This window comes from Emys orbicularis, chromosome 6, assembly GCF_028017835.1.
Source record: "Emys orbicularis isolate rEmyOrb1 chromosome 6, rEmyOrb1.hap1, whole genome shotgun sequence".
Lineage (NCBI taxonomy): Eukaryota > Metazoa > Chordata > Testudines > Emydidae > Emys > Emys orbicularis.
The window spans coordinates 16,352,318-16,365,961 of record NC_088688.1 but is presented as its reverse complement, the minus strand read 5'-3'; the positions used below and the strand labels follow the sequence as shown (position 1 = coordinate 16,365,961).

General features: G+C 42.8%; 1 protein-coding gene across 1 annotated transcript in view; it reads right to left on the bottom strand.

Annotated features, from left to right (window-relative positions):
- The window catches only part of LOC135880473 (tetraspanin-36-like), a 56,332-nt gene that overhangs the window by 14,978 nt on the left and 27,710 nt on the right, over positions 1-13,644 (bottom strand). The window contains exons 2-4 of the mRNA XM_065406775.1: positions 8,081-8,272; positions 4,348-4,422; positions 2,665-2,760 (exon numbers count right to left, since the gene is read on the bottom strand). Of these exons, the coding sequence (XP_065262847.1) occupies positions 2,665-2,760; positions 4,348-4,422; positions 8,081-8,272 (363 nt within the window). The remainder of the gene's footprint in view (positions 1-2,664; positions 2,761-4,347; positions 4,423-8,080; positions 8,273-13,644) is intronic.

Here is a 13,644-nt window from a genome sequence, read left to right as displayed (position 1 = left end):
CTGTCTTTTAACCAGTTCTCAAGCCATGAAAGGATCTTCCCTCTTATCCCATGACAACTTAATTTATGTAAGAGCCTTTGGTGAGGGACCTTGTCAAAGGCTTTCTGGAAATCTAAGTACACTATAAAAAGCAACAGAGGGTCCTGTGGCACCTTTAAGACTAACAGAAGTATTGGGAGCATAAGCTTTCGTGGGTCTTACCCACGAAAGCTTATGCTCCCAATACTTCTGTTAGTCTTAAAGGTGCCACAAGACCCTCTGTTGCTTTTTACAGATTCAGACTAACACGGCTACCCCTCTGATAAGTACACTATGTCCACTGGATCCCCCTTGTCCACATGTTTGTTGACCCCTTCAAAGAACTCTAATAGATTAGTAAGACATGATTTCCCTTTACAGAAACCATGTTGACTTTTGCCCAACAATTTACATTCTTCTATGTGTGTGACAATTTTATTCTTTACTATTGTTTCAACTAATTTGCCTGGTACTGACGTTAGACTTACCAGTCTGTAATTGCCAGGATCACCTCTAGAGCCCTTTTTAAATATTGGCGTTACATTAGCTATCTTCCAGTCATTGGGTACAGAAGCTGATTTAAAGGACAGGTTACAAACCATAGTTAATAGTTCCGCAATTTCACATTTGAGTTCTTTCAGAACTCTTGAGTGAATGCCATCTGGTCCCGGCGACTTGTTACTGTTAAGTTTATCAATTAATTCCAAAACCTCCTCTAGTGATACTTCAATCTGTGACAGTTCCTCAGTTTTGTCACCTACAAAGGACGGCTCAGATTTGGGAATCTCCCTAACAGCCTCGGCCGTGAAGACTGAAGCAAAGAATTCATTTAGTTTCTCCACAATGACTTTATCGTCTTTAAGTGCTCCTTTTGTGTCTCGATTGTCCAGGGGCCCCACTGGTTGTTTAGCAGGCTTCCTGCTTCTGATGTACTTAAAAAACATTTTGTTATTACCTTTTGAGTTTTTGGCTAGCTGTTCTTCAAACTCCTTTTTGGCTTTTCTTATTACATTTTTACACTTAATTTGGCAGTGTTTATGCTCCTTTCTATTTACTTCACTAGGATTTGACTTCCACTTTTTAAAAGATGCCTTTTTTTCCCCTCACTGCTTCTTTTACATGGTAGTTAAGTCATGGTGGCTCTTTTTTAGTCCTTTTACTGTGTTTTTTAATTTGGGGTATACATTTAAGTTGGGCCTCTATTATGTTGTCTTTGAAAAGTGTCCCTGCAGCTTGCAGGGATTTCACTCTAGTCACTGTACCTTTTAATTTCTGTTTAACTAATCTTCTCATTTTTGCATAGTTCCCCTTTCTGAAATTAAATGCCACAGTGTTGGGCTGCTGAGGTGTTCTTCCCACCACAGGAATGTTAAATGTTATTATATTATGGTCACTATTTCCAAGCGGTCCTGTTACAGTTACCTCTTGTACCAGATCCTGCGCTTCACTCAGGACTAAATCGAGAATTGCCTCTCCTCTTGTGGGTTCCTGTACCAGCTGCTCCAAGAAGCAATCATTTAAAGTATCGAGAAATTTTGTCTCTGCATTTTGTCCTGAGGTGACATGTACCCAGTCAATATGGGGATAATTGAAATCCCCCACTATTACTGAGTTCTTTATTTTGATAGCCTCTCTAATCTTCCTTAGCATTTCATCGTCACTATCACCGTCCTGGTCAGGTGGTCGATAATAGATCCCTACTGTTATATTCTTATTAGAGCATGGAATTACTATTCATAGAGATTCTATGGAACATGTGGATTCATTGAAGATTTTTACTTCATTTGATTCTACTTTTTCTTTCACATATAGTGCCACCTCTTCCTCCCCCCCACCCCCCGCATGACCTGTTCTGTCCTTCGATATATTTTGTACCCCAATGATTGTGTCCCATTCATTGTCCTCACTCCACCAGGTTTCTGTGATGCCTATTATATCAATATTCTCCTTTAACACAAGGCACTCTAGTTCACCCATCTTATTATTTAGACTTCTAGCATTTTTGTACAAGCACTTTAAAAACTTGTCACTGTTTATTTGTCTGCCCTTTTCTGATGTGTCAGATTCTTTTTTATGTGAATGTTTCTCGTCTGATCTGGCCCATACTTTATCCTCTTCCATCTCTCCTCCTGACTAAAACCTAGAGAATCTCTATCAATAGACTCTCCTCTAAGAGAAGTCTCTGTCCGATCCACATACTCCTCTCCTCTCCTCTCCTACCAGTAGATAAAACAGACTAAATTTCCACAGTACAATAAAAATTCTTAATATTTATTCATTATGAAAGTTCAGATACTATGGTGATACGTAGCAGCATAGGACCTAAGGCAAAATAAATTCCTGTGGATGACCATTTAAGCACACTCATTTAGGGCCTGATCTATAGCCCATTTAAGTCAATAGGAGCCTTTCTTAAGTCCATTAACTTAAATGGACTTTGGATCAGGGCCCTATGGTCCAAACCTGCAAGGAGCTGAGTACTCTCAATTGCCACTGAAGTGAATAAGAACTGACAGTGCTGAGCATTTTGCAGAACCGGTTTTAGAAAGTAGCAGACTGATTTTCCCCCTAAAGGCTGCATGCATGGTTTAATGTCTACTGGATATTTTTAAATAATTCTCAGCAGCAGATCAGAAGTTTTCCTACCTGTTCTTGCAAGTAATCCACAACACCAGACTCCGGACTTTTCCCGTCATATTTCTGGAAGACTGTATGCATTGTGCCTTGCACATCTGTTTTTACCTGAAATGAGAATACACAGTGCATATTCTGTATAAGGATAGCAGCTCAGAAGCTTCTAAAATGGAAACTTTAGAAGATACCTAGACCCAGGAAAATTGAGTGCAATGAAAAGTGAAATAATGCTTTTGGTAAAATACTGTTGCCACTTTACCCTGCTGGCATTGTTGGACATAAATAATTCTCCTATTGACTTTAAGAACCCTCTTCTGTGAACATTCATGACAGCAAGCTGATTAGAAGGTTGCTCTGATACCTACTAAGCTAAGTACTACCTGTCTCCATCTTCTTCCAGAAAAATCCACACATTATTTAGGGTTTTGTTCTACACAGCACATGTGTGGGTACAACCCTATTCTGCACTCACACTCCACCCTTGTATCCCAAAGAATTGAGAATAAAGGATCAGATGTGAGAAGATGGGTGGGAGAAAAGGAATTCACAGAAGGAGATTGTGACGTTCTGCTCAGGACACTTAGAGCTGTAAGCCACTGTGTTACCTCTCTGCCTCACCAAGAGTGAGCTTTATTGGAATTTATGTGTCAGCTCCCTGCCACACCAGTCTGTTTACCTCAGCAGCAAATTCCTCAAGACTCTTCCAGTCTAAACCTTGCTTTGCAGGTAACAGTGAGTGAACCCCAGTTCCTGAGTTCCCCCACAGACATCTCTTCTGCAGTGTCCAGTCCCTGTCACTGTGACACTCACAGAAATTAAGTTTGCTGCCTCCAAAGAGACAGGGTACACACCAGCCTGTCAGTTTAGTTGAGGACTCACACTTACTTCACTACAACAGCACTGAGATGGTTTACAGTACAACTAAGAATCAGTTTATTAGCAAGATAAAAAGAGACAGGTATGGTTACAAACAAAACAAAACACAACACACTTTCTAGTGTCTAAAACTTAATTTTAGCAAGTTACAATCTTTGGCTAGCAGTTTTCTTACTTACATCAAGTTACCAGCATCTCTAGCCCTCCAGGCTAGGGGATCCAACTTCCACAGGATCAGAGGGTGCTGTATCCCATGTCCCTTAAGTGACGGATAAATAAAATCTCTTTTTGCTCCCATTATATTACCCGAAGTCCATTGTCTCTGCCTCAAGAGCCGGGAGGGCTTCCTGAGATGCAGACCCTGACAACCGGTGAGTTCACTAAGCTCCTTCCGCCATTGCTTGTTAGTTTTTTTGCTTTGTTTACCTTATATGTAAATGTACTTTCATTGTCCTCTGCCTGTAATCAAGCTAGTCAGGCAGGGGAATCCACATTCCTTTGTCTAGGACAGGCTCAATGTATGCCTCCCAAACACATTTTAAGAATATATTTCAAACACACATACATAATTCTTTACACATCATGCATACATATATCACATAATGATATTCATGGCCAGTGTGTCACCAGCTTTTATATGATACCTTACTCAATACACTTTTATAGTACAATAAAGTTGTATACAATCAGTTGATTCAACTGCTTTTTCTTTGGGGTCCAGAACCCCATTTCTCACCCTGAAGTGTCTGGACCCTGATTGTCCCAGAGAGCCCTTCTTTTTCTTCAGTATTAGAATAGATGTTCTAATTTTTTGCTTACCTTTTCTCTGTAAATGAATCCCATAACAAAAGCTGTCACTTCTGCAATAAAGATAATCAGGATAATGACCAGGAACTGAAATCAGAAGAGAGGTATGGTAAGAAGGATGGCCAGAGTGTTTGGATCAAAATGCAAATTTAGTGCTAAACAAGTCAGGCAAAGTGTGTTGTTATTATCCAGTGTTGTCTTTCTAAACAGAAAGAGCTCCAGAAATTTCTGTGAAACAGCAGCAGAATATAACACCTGAACGGTTTAATAATCAGGGCTCCATGGGATCTCAAAGACTTATTTCAAAGAATAAATACACCGCAAAAAGTCTATTTACACTAGAAACATGTATCAGCCATGGGTTACTGTGAAAGGATGCATCAATTTCACAGTGGCCAGTAAGAAGTTAACTAGTGCCTCACATCTCTAGTAGCCCCACCCTGCTGGACGGTGTGTCAAGCCCAGGGAGGAATAAAAGGAAGGAGCCCAATGGAGCTGGGAGAAGGAGATCTAGGAGAGAGATGCTCTGGATCCCCCCTCCTCCCGCCTCCCATGGAAAGTGCCTGATAAGAACCATGCAGAGGGAGAACTGTGAGAAAAGCTACAAGAGCAGAGAGAGGCAGAGTTGCTGAAATGTTGTGTCATGCACAACACAAGGGGGTCCTCGAGGACAGTGACAGTGCCCTTGGCTCTTCCTGGAGTTGAAAACAGTTTGGCCAACAGGGTAGACAGAACTAAACTGTCTTCAGCACCCATTTGAAAAAGCATGCGCCACCCGTGGTGGGAAGATTCTGGTCTCTGACCACCCAAGACTTTGGAAAGAGGAGTCTGGCATACTTTCTGCAAAGGATTCATTCCTGGTTATACTATGCAGGGGCCTGTGGTTAACATCTGTTGACAACACAGGTCACTCTCCTCCTGCAGATGTTGCCAAATTGTTCTTGATTTTCAAAACCAAGGGCCAGATCCTCAGCTGGCGAAAACTGGTATAGTTCCATTGAAATCAATGGAGCTGTGATTATTTGCACCAGCTGGGGAGCTGGTCCTGACTGTGCAAAGCTCCTTTTGGACAGAAGAGCAGTAAAGTTAATTGAAAATGGCTGATTGGCAGTTACCTTTCCAGTTATCAGGTACAAGACAGAGCTGTCTGAGAAAACACAGCAGCTGTATTGCTGCTGTTTATTTTGTACCATAGAACAGCAGATCTGACTGATAAAGTGTGGGTCAGGAAACTACCTTTTTGTTATTTACAGGCAGCTGTAGCCTGATGCAAAGAGCCATTTGCAATGGCCTGAGGAGGAGCAAGACAACAGACCAGGTTAGGATGGCTGGTCTCCCCGTAGGTACTGACAGGTTCACCTTCCTCTCAATCTACAAGAATTGGTCACTGCCAGAGGTAGGACACAGGATGGGACCAGAGCTTCATTACATCCAATGTGCCAAATCCTCTGGTGCTAGTATATAAGACTTGTCAGTTTTGCAAGAACACTGTACTTGTTACTGAGGAACTGAAAACTAAGTAACCATTACTATTTCCTCTGTAAATGTACAGGCAGTTCTGTGTACCTTTCAAGCTAATCGTACATCACAGCTCGTTTTCCTTAACCTCACTGAGGGCAGGTCTACACTACCCGCCTGAATCGGCGGGTAGAAATCGATCTCTCGGGGATCGAATTATCACGTCTCGTCGGGACGCGACAATCGATCCCTGAATCGACGCTTCTACTCCACCAGCGGAGGTAGGAGTAAGCGCCGTCGACGGGGGAGCCGTGGAGGTCGATTTGCCGCCGTCCTCACAGCGGGGTAAGTCGGCTCTGATACGTCAAATTCAATTTGCGTATCTTAAATCGACCCCCCCCCCCCGTAGTGAGGACGTAGCCTGAGAGAACTGCCCATGTTCTTAAACTGACACAGTTTTCTTTTCACTAATACAGGAAAAGCTTTTCAATAAAGAAACCACGGGGCAAAAAAGAAACCTGGCACTTCTTGATGATCAGATCCTCTGCCTTGTGACATGACCGCTGGAATGGTCCAGTGATCAGGGCACTGAACTGGGGGTTGAGGGGGTCGGAAGACATACATCATATGTTTGGCTCTGCTAATGATTTGCTGTGTCACTTTGGGAAAGTCACTTCACTGCTCTGGGTTTCCATCTCCCCTTTGCAAAATGGGGACAACAATACATACACACCTTTGCAAAGTGCTTTGGGATCTACTGAAGAAAAGTGGTAAGTACCATTACTACACAACATCATGAGCCGAGTGGCAGGCTAGTGGAAAGATTGTGAACTAAAGCAATCCATTTTACCACATCTTATCTTTAGTCATAAGATGAGGCTCAATTTGTTCCTACTCCTAAAGAATGAGGCATGGAATTGAAGGTGGAGAGACCACCTTCACGAAACAGGTTACCTCTAAGCCCTCCCTGTAGCCAAGAACCACGGCCACCATGAAAGTTTGTGTGCTGACCCAGTTTTGAAAGCTAATAACAGAGTTGCCTATCATCCCCAAGTCTTCAAGACAGTCCCAAATTCTGTGGATCTGTCCCATGTCTTCCATACCAAGTTTATCGGGTGCTTAATGAGCCTGAGATTTGTTATATTAGACAGAATATCAATCCTTTGTGATGCATTAATGTTGCAAGATGATACAGACATTTTACTGCACTGTGATGTCACAGAGATTGGGCTACCCAGCTGGGTTAGTGGCCTATACCTTAGGACTTAAATACTCAAAGCTCATGCAAATCAGAGGTTCAGATCCTAGTAGGGTTCTTTCAACCCTTCATTTCTTCTGAAGTAGAACCAAATTCCACATAATTTACTCTGAGGATCTCTCGGATGATTCCTTTAAAAAAAACACAAGGTCTTCCTCTGTGCTCTGTGGACGCCATTGCACTTTTTACAAGAACAGGGGTTTGCTCTGTGTGCCTTTGGCCAAAATTAACCAATTCCTCATCCCTGATATTGTGCAGGGCCCTCTATCCCAGAAGGGTCTTTAGTGATGCAGCAGGTATTTATGACTTCAGATTGGTCCTTAGCTTCAGAAATTTGCACTAGATTTGTGGAAACTGTTTACACAGAAACTCCAAACCACCTAAAACATGCTTGGTTCCAGGTTTTATTACAAGCTCAAAACAAAGACTATATCAGCAAACCACTAGGAAAGGTTTGCTGATATAGTTATCCCAACAAACTATTACTACCCTACCCTACCCAAAGAGTGCTTTTGCCAGTATAGCTTATATCAGTTCTTCAGTCAAAATAAGTGATACTGGCAAACAGACTCTTGCTGGTATAACAATATCTATGCTAAGATTTTTGCTGATGTAAAAATGTCACTAAAAATGACACCCCTGACCAATATCATAAACCATCATAAGTTTTAAGTGTAGACCTAGCCAAAAATTAGGTTCTTTAAAACTGCTTTGCTGAAGCAGAGCTAATGGACTGACACCAAATATTTGTGAAATAAAAGAGCTATATTCCACGCAGCACTGTTCTGGGCACCCCCGACTTATCATGTTCCAAGTTTTCTTTCTGTGCCTGAAAAGTGGCTGTCATTCTATTTAGGTTTTACACAGTCCCGTCATTGTAGTACCAATCTAAGGCTGCTTGATGAAGGGCTGCGTCATCTGCAGTAGAACCAATGCATTGCAGTGGAGCTTGACTCTGCCCAGCACCTCATCTAGCCAGCTTTAGGGATATAGTATGAAACGGATTATGGCGGAATGCGCAATACTTACAAGTCCCAGCCCAACACGTGACTCCCGGATAGTGGCACAGCAGCCAATCAGCCCAATGATAAACATCACTACAGCAACACAAATGATGATCACTGCTGGCAGCATGGTGTACTTGTCCTGCACGAAGCTGTCATAATTCTTGTAGGTGTTAATAACATATCCCCCAACGTAGCCAAGACCAGCTGCTGCAGCCTGAAATGCAAAAATAAAATACCAAGGGGTTATTTGTTAAATGTCTTCCTGGGATCATAAATGGAGAAAATATTTGCCTTTTCATTGCAGTCACTATGCGATGAAAAGACCTGGAAAAACATAGGGGTCTGAAAGTAGCAACTAAACCAAACTCTCACACATAGATTAAATTCAGTTCTGGCATCAGCGGATGCAACAACTAGTATCATTATATATGGAGCCGTACCTGCTTATATCAGTGCTGAATTTTCCCTAGAGACATTAGATTTAATTTTCAGGAGGATCGTTGAAGAGTAGCATAATAAACAAGTACAAAAAGTCGTGCGTATCTTTCATAGGGACTCACCTATTTCAATTGTCTGTATTATGAAAAAAACCCTAATTTATAATAATAAATAATAACTTCTTGCCTCAGCTGAGCTCTTTGGAACCCACACAATCAGTTGGGATGTGTAGATGTGCTAAATCTTGGAAATATGTAAGAATTTCTAAAAGTTTTTGTTTATTAACTATGTTTGTGGTCTTGTGATGGAGTGGGGGATTTTCTTATTTTCTTAATGGTTTGCATAAAGAGTGTGGGTGACTCTATTTTCCTGTGTGTTGCTGGTTTAACGAGGTGGTAGAAGAGGGTGTTTGTTGTTGCAGAGGGCCAGGTGTGACATCGCATATCAGGCTGGACCCTGGACAACGGCCTGGACACAGTGACCCAGAGGCTGCCCCGTTTTGGCAACCAACCCAGTGGGAGGACAAAGGAGCTGAGGAGAGAGGGCCCCGGTGATCTGAAAGGCACCCGCAGCCATAGGTGCTGGAACTAGGAGGGCTGGGAGTGCTGCAGCACCCCCTGGCTTGCAGTGGTTTCCATCATATACAGGGTTTACAGTTTGGTTCAATGGCTCTCAGCACCCCCACTATACAAATTGTTCCAGCACCCCTGGCCACAACCAGTTCTGATCAGTGGGGCAGAAAGGATGGAAGAGAGAGGGCCCAAGTGATCTGTTAAGTCCAGGAAAGAGGACAAAGGTCAGAGGAGGGGTTTAGGGGGGGAAGTGATAAAGGGTGGTTGGCTGGAAGGAGGGGGCTTCTGGACTGGGGACAAAGAGCAGCCAGAGCCCATCAGGACTGGGGTCAGGACCAGTTGGGCTGTACTGAGACTTGCCAGGCTCGAGGGACCTGAGAACTTTCTGTGCTGAGTTCGGACCTTCAACAAACCCTTCTGTTTTATGCTGGTTGAGAGTCACTGCAGTTTAGAGATCGGGGTTGCATTGTTCCCTCTGGGTGTGGAGGCCCCAGGAGTCCGGAGCACATGGACTCCCTGAGGGGGCCCATAGTGAGAGACACGCGTGCTGAAGGCTCAGAGAGGTGCAGTTCCAGGAGATGCTGGAGCACAGGGCTTAACCCCAAAGAGAGTGTGACCCCCGAGAAGGGCTGTCACACTGAAAGGGGTTCCTCCCAAGGTGAGGCGCGGCGAGGGAGCACGGGGCCTGTGAGTCCATGACACCTGTGTCATAGCATTTTCATAGTATAGCATTATTGTTCGGTTGTATCAGAGTTCAAGGCATTCCAGAGGTTTAGCTATCATATTAAGTAAAGAAAAAAACAACAACACTACATAGACACACAGAACAATTTTAAGATAATTAACAAGCACCTCAAGGAGCCTCAGGTCTAGATTCAATGAAAAACATGACAAAGAGGACACCTCCCATTCTCAAGCTGGTTTCTTGTATTTTTATCTATGAAAAAGCACCTTGAGAATTGCATGTGTCATCTTATCCTGTGTTTGATTTAATCTAGACCTTAAGCTCCCCGAGGCACTTATTATTTACTTGATAATTGCTATGCCGACCTAGGACCCAGTCATGCAGGGTGTTGCGCTTTCTCCGCTTCCATTGATTTTAATAGATCAATCCTCTGTATGTATATGTATAATGCTATAGGCGTATGATCCATTAATGTCAATGGGGGTTGCGGGAGCTCAGCACCACCAAGAATTGTTCAGCCCCTCACATGATGTGGTCCTACATCGACACAGTGACTTTCAGGTAAATAGTTGATGCCTGGAGGAGCTTAAGGGCTAGAATAAATAAAAAAGATGATGTTTCCTCATTCTTAACCACAGCTGACTCCAATGATCATGGGGATATTTCCCCATGGCTTGTTGCATCAAGATTCTTGCCTAGTTCAGTGAATCCTTTATAAGCTTAAAGAGCCCTCATGTTGTGTCTCTGGTCCCATCTGAAACAGCTCTTCTACTGTGCTAAAGTTTATCAGTGGTGTTAGTGATCTTAAATCTATGTAGTGCTTCCCTCATCACAGATTATTCCAAAGCCCTTCACAGAAGCTGGGCCTGTTCATGACTGTGCTGAGCGCCCACAACTTCGTCTGGACACGATGCTGCCCACGTAAAAGTCAATGAGAGTTTTACCATTGATCTCAATGGGAACAGGACTGGGCCCACGGAGTTCAATGGGAGTGGATCGTGCTCAGCGCCTTGTACAAAGTACTCATCACCTCACAGAACTGGGCCCTTTGGCCTAATGCTGCTCTCACTGAAGTCCCAGCAAGAGCTTTGCTACTAATTTCACTGGGAGCAACCCTGGGCCTGTAGTGAGCTTATAGTCAACCTAAACCCAGGGATCACTCATCTCCCAGTCAAAGGCAGCCTCTGCTGGGGTGACATGTAAGTTTAACAGTGCACCAGCAGCTCAGCTCAGCTGTTACCAGGCCCTTCCTACTCTTGATGACATTCATTCATTTTAATTGCACTCAGAGGAATTCACTTTTAAAGGAGACAATTACGATCGCTGGGATGCTGTTGTCTAAGAAACAACAATCTGGTCCCTTCCACACCCCCACCAATATTGCACTTTGCTGTGGGAGAGTTCTGAAAGCCTGTGGGGTGTTTAACCGCCACTATGGAGTTGTGCATTATTTTTAAAGATGATTTTCTTCGGGAATTGCTCTATTATTTATCCTGTAGGAGCTTCACAGATCATTTCATTATTTTTCTGAAAAGGGACAAGCCAATGCTCACACAAGTTTTCAAACATCTGAAGAAATCCTGCTGGAGAGTAATCCCCCGCTAGGAAATTTGCACCAGTTAAAGTCAATATAAGAACCATTCATCAGAAGAGCTCAGCTGTCTTTAAAAGCCATCATCACCCTCACTCACAAACATGAACAAGGGACTCTCAGCCCAGAGAAACAGGGTACTTGCCATTCAGGAGGAAGCAGATTAGTGCATCTGTCCACATACAATTGTGTTTGTAAAGAGTAAATGAAATAAATGTATGTGATTTTATTACTGATGAAAGATATCAGATTATCAACCTTGGAGATTGAACTCCTTTAACCAAAGGGTTGCAACAGCATGGGCATAACACAAAAGCTTCCCCGCAGTGTCCTGTCAATGTCTCAGAATTGATGTGGAGAGACCATCTCTCCGGTTAAGGTGAGAGTTCATTCTCCATGCCTCCGTTCAATCATTGGCCTCCCTGCTGAGACTACTAATACGGTGCCAATGATTTCTGTGTTGCTGGCACCTGTGAACTGGACACTGGATCAAAGCCACCATGTTCATATCACATAGGCCACACCTGGATTTGACTGTGCAACCTAGAGGTGCAAGACTATCCCATGGTCTATTAGGTTTGCCAGTTTAAAGTAATTTAAAGTAATGTCCTTGATACTTAATACTAAACCATGTTGATAGTTTCCACCATGTGTTAACCTCCTTTCCCCAAGTCTGCTGCATGTCCCTCCTTTAGTTTCAAGTGCAAGGTGCATCACTCATTTTAGACCTAAAGCAACTTTCGTCCCACACAACTCTGGTGTTATAGCTCATTGCTCATACCTATACATTACTGGGCTCAGATAAATTGAGTCATTAAACTGGGGTTGAACTAAACCTTATGTGTATTAAAGACATTGCTCCCATGTCCTTCCAAGACCCCTGCTCCATTGGGGCTGAATTCTGGCAGTCCCTTCTAATAGTATGATGGTGAAGGAACTGGGAGAGGAACCACAGGTTCACTGCTGTTTCACCTCCATCCTAGTTCCTCTAGAATCCTATGAGTTGAGATCTGCAGCCCCTCCATGCACTAAGCCACAAGGCAGTATTTGAGGATCCAGGGTCAACGGAGGATGTCTGCAATTCTAGCACATGCCTCCAGCTCTATTTGTGGCAATTACCTATTCTCCGTTCTTGGAATAATTGTGGTCCTGGCATGAGAAACTTGCACAGGAAGCCATGAAGGGAACTGTGCAGATTCACTTGGGCTAATACAAAATATAGGCTGAGCAGAGCACTCATTTTGTAGAGAGGAAGTGAAGAGAGTCAGAATTTGATGGCTGGTGTTTCCTTTGAATCTTTAGCATACATTTTTTAGGACTAATATTTTCTGGGACTATCAGGTAACACGCAAGGTCCAAAAAGCCAGTGCTACACATTTATGGCTTTGAGGGGTAAGCAGTGAAGGCTTGGTCCAAAATCCACTGACATCAATGTAAAAACTCTCATTAACTTCAAGGGGCTTTGGATCAGGCCCTAAACACTGGCAGTAGATCTGGTCAAGATTGAATATAAAACTTGTTGTATATTAGACAGTTGTTTTAAAAGAAATTCAATTTCAGGTTTATTTAAAAAATATCCGATTTTACATTTCAATGTTCCTAGTCGGGGAGAGAGAAAAACTTCATTCTCTGATTGTTATACTAGAACTAGTATAACATTGGAGAAGCGTGTCAAAAGCTCACTGTGCAGGAAAGTTAAAAGCCGCCCGGGCAGTAGGTCATCCAAGTGAAATAATTCCTTTAAGAATATCCAGCATTGTGTGTTCTTGAACATGTCAGATTTAGCAAAGTTTCTGCTTTTCTAATTCAGTTTTAGGTAAGTGAAGGATGCAAAGAAAATTGAAGATTCAGAAACTTAAAAACCTTCAGGGAAACTGTACTTTTCCACTGTCTTCATTATAAGTTTTGCAGCAATAGATATGACAAACTACAACCACATTGGTAACAGCAACATACTGAGACACTGCTTAAGTGATGGAGATCACCCTCGCTAGGGTGAGTTAGGGCAAAAAGGCCTGGGGTATTTTTTGGGGGGGAGAGGGAGGAGGGAAGTGGCCCATGGAAGATTTTAATTCATCCTCTGCCTAATTTCTCTTTAAAAAAATATAAAACCACAACAACTGTGTGTGAATTTGGTGCTTGCTGTTTTATAGTTCTTGTACAATATTATAATCCAGAATTTAATTATTATACCTATTTCAGTCTGAACTGCCTTAATCAATAGGCAGGAGTCAGGCAAGAAGGTGCAGCACTTTTTGTTAACTACACAATCACTTATCTCAGTCTGACTCTAAACATGG